Source organism: Dama dama, chromosome 9 (genome assembly GCF_033118175.1).
Source record: "Dama dama isolate Ldn47 chromosome 9, ASM3311817v1, whole genome shotgun sequence".
Classification (NCBI taxonomy): domain Eukaryota; kingdom Metazoa; phylum Chordata; class Mammalia; order Artiodactyla; family Cervidae; genus Dama; species Dama dama.
In genome coordinates, this window is record NC_083689.1 from 18,867,033 (window position 1) to 18,887,304 (window position 20,272).

General features: G+C 56.9%; 1 protein-coding gene across 6 annotated transcripts in view; it reads left to right on the forward strand.

Moving 5' to 3' along the window:
* DNM2 (dynamin 2) overlaps positions 1-20,272 on the forward strand; it is an 85,997-nt gene that overhangs the window by 57,492 nt on the left and 8,233 nt on the right. For 3 of the 6 annotated variants that reach the window (XM_061150325.1, XM_061150324.1, XM_061150321.1), the window contains exons 10-15: positions 60-198; positions 2,525-2,611; positions 4,840-4,910; positions 7,551-7,602; positions 12,416-12,529; positions 17,668-17,777. In XM_061150325.1, the coding sequence (XP_061006308.1) occupies positions 60-198; positions 2,525-2,611; positions 4,840-4,910; positions 7,551-7,602; positions 12,416-12,529; positions 17,668-17,777 (573 nt within the window). Of the gene's footprint in view, positions 1-59; positions 199-1,341; positions 1,481-2,524; positions 2,612-4,839; positions 4,911-7,550; positions 7,603-12,415; positions 12,530-17,667; positions 17,778-20,272 lie in introns of all 6 variants that reach the window. The other 3 variants (XM_061150323.1, XM_061150320.1, XM_061150322.1) reach the window with 1 other exon arrangement.

Genomic DNA, 20,272 nt, shown 5'->3' on the forward strand with positions numbered 1-20,272 from the left:
GACCGTGCTCTGTTTCTCTCCGACTTATCTCCCCTGCCCCCGGGTTCGGATGCTTTCAGGACCGGGCTCTTCACCCCGGACTTGGCATTCGAGGCCATTGTGAAAAAGCAGGTCGTCAAGCTGAAAGAGCCCTGTCTGAAATGTGTCGACCTGGTTATCCAGGAGCTAATCAATACAGTTAGGCAGTGTACCAGTAAGGTATTGGACCCTTGGCAGGGTGACTCCTGGCCTTGTGGAAACGGGGCTATGGGTGCTTGGTATCAGGCTCCCAGTGCTGCTCAGCCTTTGCCCCACTGGTCTCCCCCACCCCCCACCCCCTTACCAGATTGCCTCGGTTTCCAAGAATGTGGCCTCTTCCCAGAGGCTGGGGCGGGAGTGTTTCGGCCTGGGTGCAGCCCGGGGGGCCAGGCCTCCAGTCTCCACAGACTGGTGGGCAGGGCTCCCTGGGACCCTGATACCAAGCTTAGCATGTGTCTGATGGGGGTTCCGTTGGGCTGTTGCTTTGCTGTCTTCTGGGGAGCAGAGAGGGACCTTGAGTCACCTGCTGGAGGCCAGGCTCCCTGAACCTCCCTGCCCCTCACTCCTTGACAAATGCCTGGTGGGTGCCCTCAGGCTTTCCCGGAGCCAGGCAAGAAAGACCCGAACACCACCCATATAAGGAGCGCCCAGGTTTGGGCTTGGTCCCTGCTGGCTTCTGCCAGCTTCCCCACCCCGCCCCAGGAGCGCCTGTTCCCCCAGGCGCCCAGTCCTCAGATCCCCTAGGTCACCTGCACTTGTGTGCCAGTGTTCACGGGCCGCTGCCCCCACTAGAGCAGGACACATCGGCGCCCCTGCCAGCCTGGTTCCCCAGGCCGCACGCTTTGGCCAAACAGCTGAAGCGCTTCCTGGTGGGTGATTTGTGCTTGCACGTCCACCATGGCCGAGGAGCTCTGGGTCGGCCTTCCACGGCAGGAGTTTCTGCTTGATCCTTCTGTTCTCAGTCTGGAAAAGCCCACATTTGCTTCCTAAGCTTCTTCAATTGAAACAGGGAGGGGAAAGACACCTCAGTGGTTCAGAGATGTTCACACATACAAAAATTCAAGGCCTCTGCACCCTCTTAGCTGTTCGGATGTTGGCTCTGACCCGTAGCACTTTTATGTAATCAAACCCTGCCCACCCCTCGGACCCAGGACGCCTCCTGATACGAAGCAGCTTCCGGGGCAAATGCGGGCACAGGCTCCTCCGTGCATGTCACTAACCAGCTGACTCTTGTTTCTTCTCTCTCTGTCTCCCGTCCTGCGTGTGTGGCCTGCACTGCCCCCGGGTGTCTTTCTACCTCGTCCTGCCCTCCGCATGACCCAGGACGGGGCTCTTCACCCCCGACATGGCCTTTGAAGCCATTGTGAAAAAACAGATTGTAAAACTCAAAGAGCCGAGTTTGAAGTGTGTTGACCTCGTGGTCTCAGAACTGGCCACGGTCATTAAAAAGTGTGCCGAGAAGGTAACAGAAGGTTTCGTTTTTCTCACATACGCATCTGTTCCCCATCTTCCCCTTCCCATCATTGAGCGTTTACCCAAGCAGCTAGGTAACTGCCTTGGCAGGACCCCCCTTCCAAGGGCCAGCGGCCGCTTGGCGACATCTCGGCTTTGCCTTGACTGACCCAGGGGGGTGGTCCAAGCACACGTGGGATCCACCTTTGCAGTTTGGGCCTCTCCCGGGGCTGGAAGGCCTTCGGTGTTGCCAGATGCGCTTACTCACCCGCAGCAGGGATCAGAGTCCGGGCTCAACACTGGACTGCTTTGAGAAAGGGGGTTTTCAAACCAACACTGAGGCAGTAAAACACCTTGCCGGTGTACTGATCTGCATGTTCTTATATCACTGGCATTTAAGAAATTTTCAGAATTCCTTGGTGGTGCAGTAGTTAGAACTGTGATTCTGTTGCAGGGGACTCGTGTTTGATTCCTGATTGGGAAACTAAAATCCCACAAGCTATGTGGTGTGACCAAAAAAAAAAAAACGTTTTTCCCCTGACTCATGGACTCTGCCCCAACTGTGAAAGGTGGGCTTCTGTGCATTGGTTTGGTTGCCACTGCAAAGGCCAGGGGGTGTCGGAGGACTGGATCCCTAAGGCAAGGTGCTTGGGCATGGTGTTCTGCCAAGGGAGTGCCTCTGAGGTAGATGGCCCAGATGCTGCCCCTCGCCCTGGTGACCCAGCGGCTTTGATTACACCGTGTCCTCGCTCTTACCCAGCACTTCAAGGCAGGTGGATGGCTGTCTCTCGCTTTCTCTGCCACTTGCCACCTCAGAATCGCATTCTCTGAAAAGCATCTCTGCTTGTGCGTGGGCATCCACTCGGGCTCTCTGGCCCACCGTTCCCCCACCGCCCCTTCTTGTCTCATAGCTGCAGCCGCTCTGAGATAGGAGCAGGGTGGGGTCTCGGTGGGTCCGCCCCATGTCAGCCCCCCCACCCATGTTCTCCATTTGGCTCACATTATGTGCCCCCTGCGAGGACCCCGCCAACATGACCACTCTGCTTTCCCCCAGCTCAGCTCCTACCCCCGATTGCGAGAGGAAACAGAGCGAATCGTCACCACTTACATCCGGGAACGGGAGGGGAGAACCAAGGACCAGGTACTGGCTCTTGTTTGATACATTTGTAATTTATGTGCAGCAGATCTTGGTGGTGCAGTTACCTGAGTTTTGACAAATGCACACAGCAAGGTGGTCTGCCCGGTGACTCAGTGGTGAAGAACTCACCTGGCAATGCAGGAGACATGGGTTCGATCCCTGGGTCGGGAAGATCCGCTGGAGAAGGAAATGGCAACTCACTGAAGTATTCTTGTCTGAGAAATCCCACGGGCAGAGGAGCCTGGCGGACTACAGTCCATGAGGTCACACAGAGTCGGACACAACTGATGGACTAAACAGCAACATACAGCAAGGTCACCCCCACTTCACTCCGCACGCAGAATGGATCTGTCACTGCCCCCTGTGTTCCCATCGCTGAGCCGCTTGGTCGGTCCCTCCCCAGCCCCCAGGCCCTGGTGACCACCAGGCTGCTGCTCCCTCTGGTTGCCTTTTCCCGGGCGTCATGTGAACAGACTCCCGCTGTCGTAGCCTCTTGATTCTGTCTCCCCTCACTCGGCACCACGCTCTCGAGGTTCATCCCTGATGTTTGTAGTGTTGCCAGAGTGTCTCCTTGGACAGCCGAGTGGTGTTTCATGGCAGGGGTGGACCACAGCCTGCTTGTCAGCAGTAACCCAGCGGAACACCTTTGGGTGTTTTATCGATTTTCAGATTGTCTTGAGAAGACCATGCAAGCACACCTGAAGGTAGAGAGTAGGACATCCCCACACAACCACAGTCCCAGTCTCACCTGTCACCTGCTCGGCCCAGGGCTGCCAGCCTGCCTTCATGTGGCCCAGCATGTGATCTGGGTCATTTCCCCCACCTGCCACCTCTTCCCAGTCTGCGGTTATCTCTTTCTTTCTCTGTCTCTTTTTTTTTTTAGATTTGCCACATTTTTAAAAATTGAAGTGTTGTTGGTTTACAACATTGTTGCAGTCTCTGCTGTGGAGCAGATTGACTCAGTTACACACATATGTGTACATCATTTGGCTCTGGTGGTTAAGAACCTGCCTGCAGCGCAGGAGACTCGGGGCCCATCCCCGGGTCGGGAAGATCCCCTGAAGTAGGAAGTGGCAGCCCACTCCAGTATTACTGTCTGGAGAATCCCATGGACACAGGAGCCTGGGAGGGGCTACAGTCCATGGGGTCACAAAGAGTCAGACACAACTGAGCGTCTAACACTTCCACTTTCCTGCATTCTTTTATGTATATATGTTTATTCACACACACACATATATATATTCTTTTCCATGATGGTTTATCCCAGGAGTTTGGCAGCTGTTTGTTTATTCAAACTGGAACCGAAATAAACCCACCTGTTGTATCTGATTATGGGAGCACCTTATTGAGAACAGTCCTTCTCCCCTTGAAATTGGTGGAGAAGAAACTGGCTCATTTGTCCCCAAAATCTGCGTGCCTGGCCCTCATTATCCCTGAGGGTTCAGAGGCATAGTGGAGTGATAGAAAGGGCTGGGACTGTTTGAGAGCTGGTGCCTTGTCTGAGATGATGTCCCAGCTGGCTGGTGTGTGTCTGTGTGTTTCATGTTAATGTCCTTACCTGACCAAATTACCATTGCTGTTTGTTTTTAATTTTAAAGAAGTGTAGTTGATTTACAATCTTGTGGTTATTTCTACCAAGCAGCAAAATGATTCAGTTATACATGTAGGTCATTTTCCAAATTCTTTCCCATGACAGTTTATCACAGGATTTTGACTATAGTTCTCTCCTTTGCTGTTTTAATGAGGCACTTAAGCCAAAGAAGTGAAAGTGTTAGTTGCTCAGTCGTGTCTGACCCTTTTTGACCCCATGGGCTGTAGCCCACCAGGCTCCTCTGTCCGTGGGATTCTCCAGGCAAGAATCCTGGAGTGGGTCGCCATTCCCTTCTCCAGGAGATCTTCCCAACCGGCGCTACTCTAAATGTGACGACATAGTGTGACTTGTTTAAGCCTTTGCTGTGGGGCCTTATTGCCTTGCTCCACGCCTTCGAGGCCGACCTTATGACCACCACATTGCTCTGTTGGCCCAATGTGAGGCCCTGGGGTCTGGAAGCATCCACGCCCCATTTTCCATCCCAGTGGTCCCCAGGCTACGGGAAGGGGTGGGTGCCCTGCCTGGAAATGGTGCAGTTCCAGCTCCCCCTGCTGGTGGGTATGGGAATTGCTCTGACAGCAGCCCCTCTCTGGCTTGGCTCTGTACTCACAGCAACCACCCCCCCCACCTTTCCCCCCAGATTCTTCTTCTGATTGATATCGAGCAGTCTTACATCAACACCAACCACGAGGACTTCATTGGATTTGCCAAGTATGTATTTTTCAAGACAGCAGCTGGTGGGGCGGCACCAGTGTCCCCCGTCAGAGTCAGGCCCTGAGAGAGGCAATTGAATGGGATTCCCCCAGTGGGCCAAGGCCCGAGGGTCTCTCTGTCAGGGGTCCCTGGGTGACGCAAGGGGCTTGGAGAACATCTGGACGCTTTCCTAGGCTAACAGCAACCTCCAGTCTTGTCCCCAGTGCACCTCTGGTGGAACACCCCCATGGTTAGTTTAAGGAGGAAATGATAGCTCTATGACCAGACCCTTCAGAAAAGGGCAAGACTGACCAGTGTTCAGTGCTTCCCTTGCTGCAGGACTTCTTAGAGCCTTTGATCAACTCGCACGCAGCTTTCCCAGACTCCCCCATGCTCACTGGGTCCTTTTCCTTCGCATCCCAGGGGCTCAGGGCTCCAGAGGCCGCCCTTCAGGAAATGCTGCCAGGTTTGCATGGCTTCTGTCCACACGCTGTAGATTGAAAACCAGAACCTTCCAGGGCACCCAGACAAGGGCCCAGAGCAGGGAGCTCTGATTTCTGCAGAACTGAAGACTAAATGCTGGTGGCCTCTGGGCCCTTGCCTCAGCAAGCTAGAGTGTCACACAGGTTGTTCTGATGGCTCACAACGGTCTTTCCAGAGCCTAGTAGAATAACAGGTGGCTGGTAACCAGCCTCCTTGTATTTGTTTAGCAAATACTGCTGGTGTACTTTCTCTATGCCAGGCCCTGTGCTACAGCAGGGAAAAGCACAGACCCAGGTCCCCACCCTTAAAGGAAGGTCCCGTGCCAGAGATAGACGTGCACCCAGGCAGTTAGGATATGGTGTGATCAGGCCAGGGTGGTGGCTGGGCATGGCCCGTGGGAATGCAGAGGGTAGCCTTGTGGCCTGGCCTTAGAGATACAGGGAGGCTTCTTAGGGAGTCAGGCCCTGCAGAGCCCAGTCTTGGGCTAGCAGGCTGGATCCGAGGGTCTTCCCGTCCAGGTGTCTGCTGGGTAGGCGTTTATCAGTGCATGCACTCAGCTGTTCCCTTGTGGGCATGTGGTCGGTGGTGGGATGAATGAATGAACGAGTGGATGAGCGAACTGGGGGCATTATCAGAAGGTGGTCCCCCAGCCCAGATGAGCTGAGGGTCCCCCGCTGCGCTGTCCCTGCTGGGGGAGAACTGGGGGCCCTGGCCGGGGGCTGCCCCTCAGGCGGGGCTGAAAATGCCGGTCCCCGTCTTCGGGTTGCTGCTGTCCTCACCTTGACGTCTCTGCTTCTCACACTTCATCTGCAGTTCCTTCTCACAATCTCTCGTGTTTTTCCTTTGACCACTCCACTCTTTCCTCTGGATTCCTGGGCCTTCCCACCTCCCCCAGCTGTTACTATACTGAGCAGTTGGTGACCGGGTGGGTATTGCCTGCTGTGTGCCTTTTCCCTGGTGTGTGAACGGGGGCCGACCGGCTGGGGTGGGGCCCGGGGTGCCAGGCTCCTCCCGGCCCAGGCCCCAGCCCTGGGTGGGACGTCTCAGGGGCTCCGGGAATAGCCATGGAGCGCTGTGCGGGCCTTTGGACTCGGACAGTGAACAAGCCGGACTTGGGCCCTGCCCTTTCAGAGTCCACACTGTTGAGCCAGTTATCATAGGAGGATGAGATGTGGAAAGGAGGGCAAGTGGAGGGGCTGTGGGAGAGGAGACCGTCCCAAAGAAGTCATGACAGCCAGGTGATGGGGATGGAGCGGGGTAGAGAGCAGTAAAGATGGGGAAGGATGGCTGAGAAGTGTAAGAACAGGGAGCCCAAGGCCTCATTGCCAGGAGGGCCTGCAGGCCAAGGGGAAGACTTTGGACTTGCCCCGTGACACTCCTGTGCACACATGTGTGCATGCACACACACTGAGGCAACAGCAAATCTCTGACTGGGTGAAGGCAATTGAGAAAGGCAGCCAAGGGGCCTGCCAGGCATGGGTGTGACCCAGGAATCCGTCAGGAAGTAGCATATCTGGGACCTCAGCAGCACGCAGACCCTGAATGGCTTAGCTTTGTGTCTTTAGGCACCATTGATCAACCTTCCTGTGCTTAGAAGTTCTGGGGTACTTTCTCAGTGCCCTCTAAACACTTAAAATAGGGCCCAGAGAAAAAGTCATTATATCAGTGGTAAGTATATTGAATCATAGTCTGATCTCCTAGGCTGGGTGGCCCTGTGCTAGAGCTTTTCATGACCTGGTACTGGGTCAGAAATAGGAGGAGAAAGCAGGAAGAAGCCTCAAGTTTGACCCCCAAACATTGAAAGTATTTTGAAGCCAGCATGGCTACCTCCCAGCCACCTGGGAATCCAGCCTCCCATAGCCCCTCTTGGAGGCTCCAGGACCCAGTGACTTTTAGAAATAGCTGGCACTCTCAAGAGTGGCCAAGGTCAGGGCTGAGAAGTCATGGTTTGACTGGCTGCATGTTCTTGTTCATTCCACAAGCCTGCACTCTTTCCTTGGGCAGCCCTTTGTACGCAGGGGGTTTCTTTCTGCCTCTGTCCAGAGCTTGTCCCTTGGCCTCCTTTAGGGAGAGAACCCTACCGGGGCCACAAGGGCCTTTTGCCTCTTGTCCCTCTTGCACCTCATCCCTCTGGGCGTCCTGCCACGTAAACCCTCTCTGTTGCTTTGATTTCAGTGCCCAGCAGAGGAGCACACAGCTGAATAAGAAGAGAGCCGTCCCCAATCAGGTAGCCTACCCCACTGTGGCCTGCAGCTCCTCCCTTGAGGGCGGGAGGGCACTAAAGGACAACCAAGCCCAGCGATGGTGCTTGGCTCAGAGCCTGTCCCGCCAGACCCCCCACCCCACCGCACCCCACTCCCAGCCTCTCAAGTCCACTTAGGTTTTGGTAATTTGGGAAACGGATCTTTGAGTGCAGCTCTGGCAGGGTCTGGGGGCAAATTGCTCACATGCATAAGGCCCTATCTGCCATCCAAGGCCATGGCTAGAACTTGACACTAAGGAGAGAGGCCACCCAGTCCCCCTGGTGTCCGCAGGAAAATTGGGTTCCTGCCCCAGCCCCAGAGACTTGGAGGCCATGGGAGAGGGCCAGGAGTGGGCAGGGAAGCTGGTGTGATCAGCAGTTCTGGAGCACCTGGAGGTGCTTTCAGCCTCGTACCTGTCATATTCCAACCAGAGGCCTTGTGAAATAAGGACAGCTTTATATATGCCAGTATTAGATGGCCTCCCCCCCTTTTTTCCCCCTGCTTAAGAAAACACATCATCTTTGCAAAAATTTCTGCCAGTGTCCCCTGCCTTCTCCACACCGGGTGGGGGTGGGGGTGTGGGTGCTGCTGTTCATCGCACAAGATGACGGAGCCCCCTGGAAAGAAAGAAGGGATGTAACCACTGCATGATTTTTTTTGCGCTTGCTGTAGGTAATTCATATGTTGTTGCTTTTTCGTTTCGGGAGATGATAATGAATTAAATATTAACACCATGAATATAATTAATAGCATGTAATTTTTTTTTCTTTTGCTGTTTTCTCTCCCCTTGCTCTTCTCTCTCCTCGTTTTTGTGCTTTTCCTGCTTTTTCTCCATCCCCTCACGTCCCTTATGTCTCTTTTCTTCCACCTGCTCTTCTTTGATTTACCCACAACCCTAACTTTGCATTTTCAAAGGGGGAGATCTTGGTAAGTACTCACTTAGTGTGGTAGCAAACGTTAGAGAACCTGGTAGTGGTGGAGATGCTGCCACCCCATAATATTCCGCGCCCCCCACCCCCCCCCCCGCCCCCGCCCCACCCAAATAACAGAACCACTAAAAATCCAGCTAACCTAAAAAAAAAAATCCCCTGCCATGGCCACTGCATGCCAGACTTTGTGTTGCCCTGGGCGTGAGCTGACTCACACAGACACTAACCTGCCCACTGCCTGCCTCCAGCACCCACCCCTCCAGCCCATTCTGGACACATTTTCCTCATTTCCTGTAGGTCAGGGATGGCAGATACTCAGCTAACACCCCAGGCCTCCCTCCCATCATACCTCTGGCCAGGGAAGATTTTGTTCAAGCCCTGCTAGAGAGCCTGTTCTTGCCACTGCCACTGCTGGGTTTCCAGACAATACCCTGCGGAAATGTCCCCCTCCTGCACTCAAGGCAGACATTACTAACCGGGCCGGCACTCTTTCCCTCCTGCCTCTCCCCTCTAATGTGCCCCTGGCAGACATCACTAATCAATCCTGGCCTTTTTTTTTTTTTTTGCAAAGCATGTGACTGATGTGTCGAACTAGTTAAGGAATTTTTTCTTTCTCCATGTGATAGCTTTGCACATGACACCCCTCCCGTCCTCATGACAGACATGGCTAATCGGTTGGGGGACTCTCTCCTGGATGCTGCCAATCTCCTCCCACCTCCATAGCAGATATGATAACTGACTAGGCTGTTCCTCTTGCCCCCATCTCTTTGCTGATAGTAGACATCACTAATTGATCCTAGGATCCTTTCCCCCTGTGCCCAAGGTGCCACCCATGGATTGGTGAGTGGCGTTTGCCATCCCTGTTTTAGGTATCACCTCCTGTCTGTGTGTGGCCCAGCCCCAACCAGCAGTGAGCGGGCACTGCTCACATCTGAGAGCTGAGCTCTTTTCAAGGGGCCTGCTCTTTGGGCAGCTCTCCACCCTGGAGATCATGGCTTGGGCCAACAGCCCCCACCGAGCCTTCCTTTTCCCAGCTACTCTCCCACCACTGAGCAGGCCCTACGACTGCCCTGCTGGTGATCCCAGGGTCTTTCAAGCAGCTGAGCTAACCCTGTACCAGGGTCTGGAAGATCCAGAAAGACCCCAAAGCTTGGCATGGCTGGTGCGGCCACAGGAGGAATGGATCGTCCTTGGACCCTTGGTTCCTGCTTTTCCCGTGTGTCACATCCCCCCCTGTCCCAGTCCCCCTTGAACTTGAATGATTTCCTCCCTCCAGACAGACCAGGGCCATGTTTCTCCCCACACCCACACCCTGAGAGGTTTAGTCATTCTTTTCCCGCTGGACCCCACACCCCCGGCCATGAAGCCCAGCTCTGCCCTGTGCCTGGCTGTGGCACCCGGATCTCCCAGCCACGATTCTCATCCCTGCCCAGACCTCTAACCCGGGAGGAGGTGGGCTCCGCTGCCCTGCTTGCGTGCTGCCCATGCCCCCCCGGCAGCCTTTCCTCCTGCCCCTAGCATGCCTGCGCCCTGGAGCATGGGAAGCCCGCCTGCCTCTCTGTCTCCCCAGCTGACCCTAGTCCTGCCCCCCTCCTTTTTCTGAGCCCAGTCCCTTCAGCACACATCACTTGGATGAGAAGGCCCGATCGCCCCCTCTTGCTCTAGACTCAGCGCTTATGTCTGCCACCAGCAGCTTGCTCCTCCCCATGGGATAGAGTTTTTGTCTCTGAGTCCTCTTGGGCTCCTGCATGAGCAGCTCTCAGGGTGGCTTGAGGGCAGAGGGACTTGGGGGTGCAGTGCTTCTCCAGACCCCGAGGCTCTCGATATGCCATTCCCAACATGGCCACACCCCTTGCCACATACCCCGGAACTGGTCAAGGGCCCCATCTGCCGACTCTGACCTCAGCTGACCGAGGGTGGAGGCAGGCAAGCCAGACCACAGAGGGAGAGGGGCCCATCTGCCCCCTTGGGGACAAGGTTGGGCTTGGGAGTACAGGGGTCTCACCATGCGAGGGTATCTCCTCTGGGGAGCACCCAGCAAGCACGGCCTCTGCCCTTGTCTCCCCCCCACCTACCAGTCAGTGGGTGAAGTTTAGAAGCACCCACTCTGGGCCTGGGCTAAGACAAGACAGGCCTTGCACTCCCCCTGGGGAGAGAGGATTGTCGTGGACAGACCCCCTCGTAACTCTGGAGCTGGGTGTGGTTGTCAGATGCAGGGGTTCCTTCCTGGGTCCTATGTGGGATTGCCTTGTCTGGAGGCCTGAGTCTGGAGACCTGCTGTCCCACTTTGCCTGGGACTGAGGGCGTCCCCGGGACTGTTAGTGCTCAGCCTAGGGGCCTCCTGGGCAAATCAGGGTGAGTCTGTCAGCTTGTTGCCAGGAAGGAAACTGTGACCTTGTTGGGGCTGACAGTCTCTGCCTGCTCCCTGGCAGCCACAAGCCTCCTAGGTGCTGTCTCGTTATCCTAGAGAGAGAATAGTCTATATCCTGGGCCTTAGCAAGGGCTTCCAGGTGGCATCTCATGGGTCACAGCCTAGGCAGGGATATCTCTGCGGTGCAGGAGTCCCTGGGTGCTCTGCGGCCGCCTCTGCCTTCATGGCCCCTGAGGCTCAGAGCTCACTTCCAGGTGGCCCTGTGACAATGTGGTAGGCCTGGGAACAGGGCAGAGTAGACAGGGTGAAGGCCCTCTTGAGATCCATCCACTGGGGAGGCATGGGAGCCCCAGAGACAGCCTCACCCCACCGTGGGGGGCCCAGTGCTCACTCGTCCCAGCCAGCCCCAGCCACTCGCAGCGCACCTCCTGCAGCTTAGCCGTTTGTCGCTGCCTTGGCCTCAGGCCTCCCCGCCCACCCCTGCTCATGCTTCCCACTGCCACAGGGTCCCCAGTCCAGAGTGGTGGGGGGGCTTCAGCCCACAAGTGCCTCCATGGCCCAGAGAACATGAGAGTGTGCCCCCCCACACACCCCAGGCTAGCCGCCTGCCTTTAGCTGTCAGGTGAGTCCCTCACATGGGCCTGGTTTCTGCCCCCTGCTCAGGTGACAGCTGCAGCCAGAGGGGAGCCCCACAGGGGGTTCTTCCAGCCCAGGACCTGAATGTCCCAGTCAGAGAAAAGTGGGACCACATGGCTTGAAGCAGAGTGTAAGGCATGGTCCCTGGCAGGTCCCCTGGGCTCAAGCCCTCTGGGTGGAGGCATTCCTTCATCCTGGTGTTCTGGAAAGAGCCTCTGGGGAGGAGAGCCCTGGGGCAGGAGCTGGCCTGACCTCCTGGTCAGAGCAGGACCCTGTGCCCGCTGAGTGCCTGGGTGAGCCGGGCAGCAGCATTCAGCCTCTGCCAGTTGGCCCCTAAAAGGAGAGAAAGAACCGTTCCATTGCCCAGCAGTCCTTGCAGCTCTCCATCAACGGCTGCCTTCCAGGGGATGCGAGGGGCAGGGCCCAAGGGTGTCCCTAGCACCCATGTCTCACCAAGGCAAGTCTGATTCCTTCAGTGTCACATCTCATCCTACGCATGACACAGCCCACCCATAAGCCTGGGGTCCGCCTCTCCTAGGCCCCTTCTAGCTGAGCGTACCTCTTGCCACCTGTGCTAGTTTAATCTAACCCCAAGGGCAGAGGGGTTCCCCAGGGACCCAGCTCCCCAGCAGCCCAGGGCCTGTGAGTCAGTCCACGTCTGTCCATTGAGGGCCCCACCTTGGTTTCCAGTGGGTAGCACTTGGGGCAAGGCAGAGTGGAATTGGGTTGCCTGGCTCTGGGCTGGAGGTTTCTCTGCCGTGGTGGCCTGGTTTTTCTGCCTTGCTGGGGGCAGGGGGCAGGCCGGGCTGGGTGGTGGCCGTGGTCTGCTGCTGAGCCTGGCTGGCCCTCCGTCCTCCCCAGGTGATCCGCAGGGGCTGGCTAACCATCAACAACATCAGTCTGATGAAGGGCGGCTCCAAGGAGTACTGGTTCGTGCTGACGGCCGAGTCACTGTCCTGGTACAAGGATGAGGAGGTGAGTGGCTGGCTGGGTGGGGCGGTCAACGGGTGCTGTCCACACAGCCTGCCTGTGGGTGGCGCTCTCTCAACTTACTGTGGATTCGGAAAAGGCGGCCTGAGTGCCCCTGTGATTAGGATGGTATCTGCCAGGTCTGGAGGGTGTGCAAAAGGCTCCGTGCCTCCTATCCCAGCCCCTCACAACCCACTGTGGGGTCAGGCCTGATGGGGGCTGTGCTTCCTGAGGGAAAAAGGGACATGGGGGAGGGGGAGCTACCCACAGGCTCCAAACTGATCCCCCCCTCCAGCAGCACGGCAAGGGGGGCTCTCAGATGGGGCACAGACTGGGGCCAGGGGCTCAGATTCCCGACCAGGCCCTTAGCTTCTCTGGGCCTCAGTTTTCCCATCTGTGAAGTGGGGCAGAATGGTCTTTGCATCTGTGAGGTGCTCGGTCCCATGTCTGTCTTGAGATTATTCCACATGGGCTCATCCTCCTCAGAAGGATGAGGGAGGCCTCTGGGAACAGCAGCAGGACTAATAAGCACCAGGAGTGGGTAGCACACTGCCTGTGGGCCTGTGGATGGGGCTGTGAGTGAGTCCAGCTCCTGCTGACACAGGCTCTGTGGCCTGGGCCACCGTGTTTCTCTCCTGTCCCTGGAGAGGCGCAGAGGCGCTCCTTGTTGTCAAGGTGATGTTAAGTGGCTATCATTTGGGGTCTGTGACAGAGGCCCCAGATAAAGGCACTTACAGAGATGGTGTGTTTCTTTTCCACATCCTTGTTAGCCCTGCATCCCCATGCTGTGAGGCTGCCCGGGGCCCAGGCTCCACCTCACCCATTGCCACTGTAATACATAGCTCCTCCCTGTGGCCCAAGACGGCTGCCTCATGCCCATCACCATACGGCCCTGATATTGCTCTGCTCACATGCCCGTGAATCTTGTCATACAACTGCTGTTTGTTTAGCTCATGTTGGATGGTACAGCCTCCAAGGTGCCCTTGGAGGGGAGGCCGGGCATCTCTGATCAGCCCTGGAGATGCCCCACCTGGCTCTACCCTCTTGGGGGTTTTGGGATGACCCCCCCTAGGCCTGGGCCTCACTGGCAGCCGGTTGCCCCCACCCCAACTGGGTGTATTTCCACCCAGGCTCAGAGAGAAGGCAGGTAGAACTTGAGCTCTCCTGGGCCCGTGGGGGAGCCCTCTCTTGTTCATGAAGCCCTTGCCCCTGCTAGGTTCACTGGCTAGGGGAACCCACCATGGTCACCCGGGGAAGGCATTCTCTTCCTCCCCTTCCTCCTCAGTCAATACTCACACTCCTTTTGTCAGGTAAGGAAACTGCAGCTCTGAGCAGTGACCTGCCCCCCATGTCACAGCGTGGGGAAGGGTCCCTGACCCTCAGCCCCACACCTAGATGGTTCCCCACCGCCCAGACCAGAAGCAGTTCGGACAAGAGGCGGGTGTTTGAGGGAAGAACGTCATCACCCCACTCCCCTTGAGGCCTGAGACTCCTGGAATGTTACGAAGCCTTGGGAGGCCTGAGTCCCTGAGGGGACCCTGTCTGGGTGGCTGTTTCTACACCCCTTGGGTGGGGGAGATACGGTGTCCGGGGAGCCTTCCAGGGTTGTGCTGTGGAGGGAGGGCGGGACCGGGCGGTCCTCAAGGAACCTGCGCGGCCACATCTGCTCCTCAAGATGGCCGGGGTGAAGTGGGGGTGGGGGGCGGTGCGTACACATTCCTTCCCTCTCTTTCCGCCCCCGGAGTCTGAAACCCTGTCATCAGCTGTCAGCTGGCTTGCGCCTTTGGGCTTCGGGGGGTCCCCAGGGCAGGAGTGACAGACCTGGGGCAGTTGGAGAGGGGCGTCCGGGCTGAGACATCAGCCTGGCAGTTTGCCTCAGGGCACCGTCACGAGCCCAGTGTTTAACTTCAGGGGGGGCCCTTCGTTCCTCCTTCATCTCGGGATTGAAAGTGGGAGCCCCAGACCCTCCCACGGGGGCCCCAGAGCAGAGGCTAGGGCTGTGTTGGGAGGAGGGTTGTGCGCCCGCCGGCGGTAATGAGAACCAGCAGTCCCGTGAATGAGGCCTGTGTGCGCCCCAGACACAAAGCGGGCTGAGACGGGGTGGGGCGGGCGCGAAGTCCCTTCCGTCTGTCTGTCCCCTGCCCTCTCCCCCTCCCCGCAGTTAGGATCCCCAGCAAGGACCCTGAGAATCCCACCCCACCGGAGTGGCCACTCCCGGGGTCAGGCCACCTTCGTAGAGAAGCCTCAGAGAGAGGCAAGACACCAGGATTACTTTATTTAAAGAATAAACAAGAGATGGTGGTTCCAGGAGGGTAGGCACAGGGGACCGATTCCGCCAGAGCCCCTAGCCCCCCAGCCAGTGTTGGGGAGCCCTTGGCCTTTTCCTGGCACCTCTCCCCCCACCCCCGCCCAAGCCCTTCTTCTTTATTCCAGAATCTTCTGTCCAGATCTCCGCCCCTGTGGGGAGCAGGGCAGTGGGCGATGACACTCACCTCCGGTGTGCCTCACTGGGGGGTGGCAGCGAGTTTGGAGGGGGCCCATCCCGATGCGCCGCTCGCCCGAGCCCAGCCTAACCAATGTGCAGACTACTGTACACATTGAGAGCCCCCTGAACAGGTAGTCTGAACACTGGGTTGGCGGGGCCGGCTGTCCATCCGTCCCGCGGGCCCCCTGGGCAGCGGCAGGGCCACCGCGCCTCTGGCACCTCCGAGGAAGCCACCCCTCTACCCGCCCGCGACCGTCTGCTCGTCTCTTCTGACGTGGCACGGCTGGGGCCAGCGCGCATCTGGAGAAAGTTGTGGGTTTTCAGGAAATCCTAGGGAGGCGGTGGGGGAGGCAGGGGTGGGGGTGGGGGCCGGGAGGGAGGGTCTGGGACCAGGGCCTCTGCCAGCAGGAGAAGGTCTCTGGGGGTGGGGGCGGGGTGCACACGCGCCTCCGTGTCTGTGTGATGTGTGTGTGTGTCGTGTGTGAGTGTGTGTGTGTGTGTGTGTGTGCCCGCAGCATCAGGAAGGCGGCCGCCCTGCTCTGGGCGGAATCACACTATAAACAATTCCAGATGTGGCGTCTTGCTCAGGGCCTGAAAGGACTGTGACTCAGTGACTTGGCCTGGCCGGCCGACTGAAAGCTTCCTGCCTCGTGACGACACGATAGGGTGGGGGCAAGCAGAGGTTCTTCCACAGATTTCTGGGCCAGGAACTCGGACCCCACCCACTTTTGGAGCCCCCAGAACTCTTCCCCGAGAGGTCAGAGGGCCTGCCCACACCCCTTGCGGCATGGATGGGGGGCGCTCACCTCCTTGGCCGCCGGGCTCCTCTTCCTGCCTCTCAACTGTGGCTCGGCCTGGAGGAGCGCTGCCCTGCTTCCTCCTTGATGGAGCCCCGTGGCCTGACTGGCCCTGGAGCACAGAGGGACAGACAGACAGACAGACAGACAGACGGAAACCCCTGGTGCCTTGTAAGCGCTGACTCCACGGTGGGCATGTGCTCACTTTTCAGTGTCCTCCCTCACCCTGGACCAGGAGGCCAAGGCTCCTATCCACCTTTTTAATTTTAGTTATTTGTTAATAATGTTTTTTTACCGTGCCACAGGGCATGTGGGATCTTAGTTACCTGACTAGGGATTGAAGCCATGCTCCCTGCATTGGAAGCATGGAGTCTTAACCCCTGGACTGCCAGGGAAGCCCTTCCGACCCACCTTGGACAGCTGAAGAAACTGAGGCAGAGGAGGGACAGTGAGTGGGGCGGGGCCCAGCCCATCTGGTCTCCTAACACCCCAGTCAGGACTGAGCCCCGCACCAAGCCTGACCCTTCAGTAGTCCTGAAACTCCAGGCGGCCCTCCACCCACCGGGGAGCCCCCAGCTCCCTTTCCCACCACCACTGTGGCCGCTTGAGTTCGGGAGCAGCCATCATTGTGGGGCTTTGTTCTGATACCTTCTGGAGTTCAGGGGTAGGACAGCTGTGGTGTGAGGGAGCTGGTCTCTATTCTCCAAAGATGTTCAAAAGGTCAAAGGCCAGAAGGGCAGTGGGGAGAACCTGGTTTCTGAAGTCCCATGTGGCCCACTCTACTGCTGTGTGCCCTTGGGCAACCAGCAGCCCTCTCTGATCATGCTGCTTCCCAGGCAGGGGCATGTGAGAGGGTTCCATGAGCTGCTGGACACAGCATGTCTCCTCAGCCCTTGAGAGCTGCTATGAGTTGGGAGTGGGGGGAGAGCTGGGGAGACCCCGACACTGTGCTTTGGTTTTCTGATGTAGAAAACCCAGTTAATATGCTGCCACCTCCACCCCCGAACGAAGACTAATAATGATGCATTTGCAGGGGCATATAGCAGGTACCTAGCTGACATCACTGGGGCTCTGGAGTGTGACTCCCAGCCCTGAGACTCACCAGGCCCAGAACTTTGGCCAGGAGACACGCCCTTTCTGAGCTCTTTGCTCGGTAGCCGGCAGGACCGCCGTGCCTGGCAGTCGGTGGGCACTTTCTGAACAAGGCCAGCCAGGCTTTGGAACTCAGGTCTCAGCTCGAGGGGCCTCCCTTCCCAGCTCTGCCCAACCCCTGCCCCCACTGCCTGCCCTTCTGTGCCTCAGTCTGTCTCTCTTGAAAATGGGGTCATAGTGGTAACTCACTTGCAGGCTTGTTGTGAAACTGTAGGCGAGTTAACAGTTCCATTCACTTAGTGGTTGGGATGCGGGGAGAGTCAGAGTTGGCCGGTTTTCAGCATCCCCTGTGTGTCAGCAGTGAACTAGACAGGAGTCCCCACCCTTGAGGATTCAGCGGTCCCAGGTCAATAAGCAAGATGTGTGGTGTGCTGTGTTATGTGAGGAGAAGCACCAGGGTGAAAATTAGAGGGAGAGTTTGGGGTGGGGTTGGAGCAGGCCTTGCCCTCTGCACAAAGGTGTCAAGGACGGAACCATGCAGACATTGAGGGTGCAGGGCAGCATTCCACGTGCAAAGGCCCTGGGGTAGGAGCCCACTTGAGGTGTCCAGAGAGAGTCAGAGGCCAGCGTGGCTGGGTCGGGTGAGTGAGGGGGAGATGGGACAGGTAAGTTCATCTGGGGAGAGTGAGCCACATGAGAGGCCTTGGATGTTGGCCATGGGCCTTGTGGTAGAATCCAGCCAAGGCTGACCCCTCCCCTTCCTCCCTCAGGAGAAGGAGAAGAAGTACATGCTGCCTCTGGACAACCTCAAAATCCGTGACGTGGAGAAGGGCTTCATGTCCAACAAGCACGTCTTCGCCATCTTCAACACAGAGCAGAGGTGAGCCCGCCTGGAACCCAGGTCCCGGGAGACCAGTGGCCCCCATTCCGTCCTTCTGCAGCATCCACAGAACGCTTGCTGTGAACAGTCCCTACCTGGGGTCTCAACGGTCCAGAAAGGGAGTCAGTCAAGAAACAGAAACGTGCTTCTGTGGGGCAGTCAGGGAAGGCCCTTCTCGGGAGAGGTGAGAATGAAGTGAGCAGGGCCATGGCGGGTTCTAAGCAGACAAGGGATTGGACATGGGGCTGGTACTCACGGGCGCCCCCTAGTGGTCATGAGGGGAACAGGCTGAGGAGGCAAGGGTGAGAGTGGGAGACCAGGGAGGAGACACCGGCAGTGGCCCCAGTGGGCAGTGGACCGGAGCGGGGCTGAGGACGTACAGGAGGAAGGGATGGATTCCAGCAGAGGGACCAAACTCCTAGCAGCTGTGGGTGTGAGAACAAGAAGGCATTGCCCAGGGATGGAGCTGCCATTGGCTGACATGGGGCAGGCAGAGGCAGAAAAGGCTTGGGGCCAGTCAGAGGCTGGGTTTGGGCGATGCTGAGGGAGGGGGGCCCGTGAGACACCACGTGGAGTGTGAGGGAGGCACCTGGGAAGGTACAAGAGACTGGTGTTCAGGACTGCGCTCTGGGCAGGAATATGAACTGGGGATTCACTGCTTTGTGGTGGTGTTTCAGGTCTAGACGGGGCAAGATCCCTGGGCCAGTGTAACAGAGAAGAGAACAGCCCAGGAGATTCTCAGTAAACCCATCCCCAGGGGTGCTGATGGGAGACTTTAGCAAAAGCTAAGTCACTTCTCTCAGCTCGGGAGAAGACCCAGTTGGCAGGGGGTCTGAGAGCAGGAGGAATGGCTGAGCTGGACCCAGGAGGGCCCCTGCTCAGATTCACACCATCACGCAGGGACCCCCTCAAGCCAGGGGTCAGCCAGAGCCTGGTGGTTCTTCATGACTGGCCAGCAGGCACTGGCTTCCTCTCTGCTGGCCCCTGGACCACCTTCCCCACTGCCCATTCACACCCACTAGTTCCACCTGGCCCACCTGGCTTGTGCAAGAACAGCTCTGTCCTGCTCCTTTCTGGGCTGGCCTAAAGCTCTGAGATGTCTTTGACCATCAGCTGCCTCCAAAGTCTTTTATAGCCCTTTTAGGCATATTCCTCCCACTCCCCACCTCCCATGCCTAAGAAGCCCTAGAGTATGTGGGAGAACCTGGGCTCTGCAGTGGGACAGGCCTGCTGGGAAGCTGTTCCTGGTTGCAAGATGCCAGGCATCCAACACACTTCCCTGGTCCTGTGATCTTCCATGCAGTAGGGTGAAGACATTGCATAATATATTATTGAGGGGTGAGTTCAGGAAACAAAGAATGATAATAGCAGAAACAAGATAGAAGTTTGGTGTTTTTTTTAATATAAATCAAGTTCAGACTTTACCATCAAGGGCAGGTGGGACAAGCCCACAGGCATCCAGACCCAGGCCCTCCTTCTTATTTCTCAGCTTTCCTTCTCTTTGTCCAAGATGGCTGCCTAATCTCTAGCCATCATGATGATGCTCCAGGCAGCAGGAAGGAGGAGGAGGAGCAACAAAGAAATGCCCTGGAAATCTCAGGGCAGCCACTCACTGACTGCCGGTTGGCCTAAGGACTGTCGTGAGGCCATGTGTGCCTAATCTCAAACCCAAACCTCACTGGAAGACTTTGGGACAGCTTGGCCATCTCAGCCACACCTGCTGTGTGGGACAGGGTGACATGCATGTAGCATGGATCCTGGCCCTTATATAGAGAGAACACTGTCCTTAAATGCTGGTTAGTGCCCGTCTATTTTCCCTTATCTCCCAGCCTTGTGGCTCTGCACCTTCTGCTCACAGACCCACATGTGCCCAGCAATTCACAAGCGTTCACTGGGAGTCTTGGTCCTGTCCTTGGCCAGCTTTACCTCCCTTCTAAGAATCTGGGCACATGCTAGACCTTCTGTGTCCAATGCAGTAGCCACTGCATTTAAATATAAATCAATGGAAAAAAATCTTAAGATCCTTCCCTTGGTCACCCTGGCCCCATTTCTTGTGCTCAGAAAGAAACTACCTGTAACTCATGGCTACTGTGTCAGGCAGCACAGGTAGAAAACATTTCCACTATCACAGAACTTTCTTTTGGACAATGCTATATAGTCTTTCTACCAGGGCTTCCCTGGTGGCTCAGAAGGTAAAGAATCCACCTGCAATGCAGGAGACCCAGGTACAATCCCTGTGTTGGGAAGATCCCCTGGAGAAGAGAATGGCAACCCACTTCAGTATTTTTGCCCAGAGAATTCCATGGACACGACTGAGTGACTGACACACGCTGAGTCACCTCTCTAGAAACACTTTGTTGGGAGCTTCGCAACTGGCAGAGAGTTATGGGTCCCTACCCACTTCTAGTCACTGCCCCCCTACCCAGGAGAGCATACAGGAGGGGAGTAGCTGAGCTCACAAACAGAGCACCATGGATGCCGCTAGATGCAGGCTC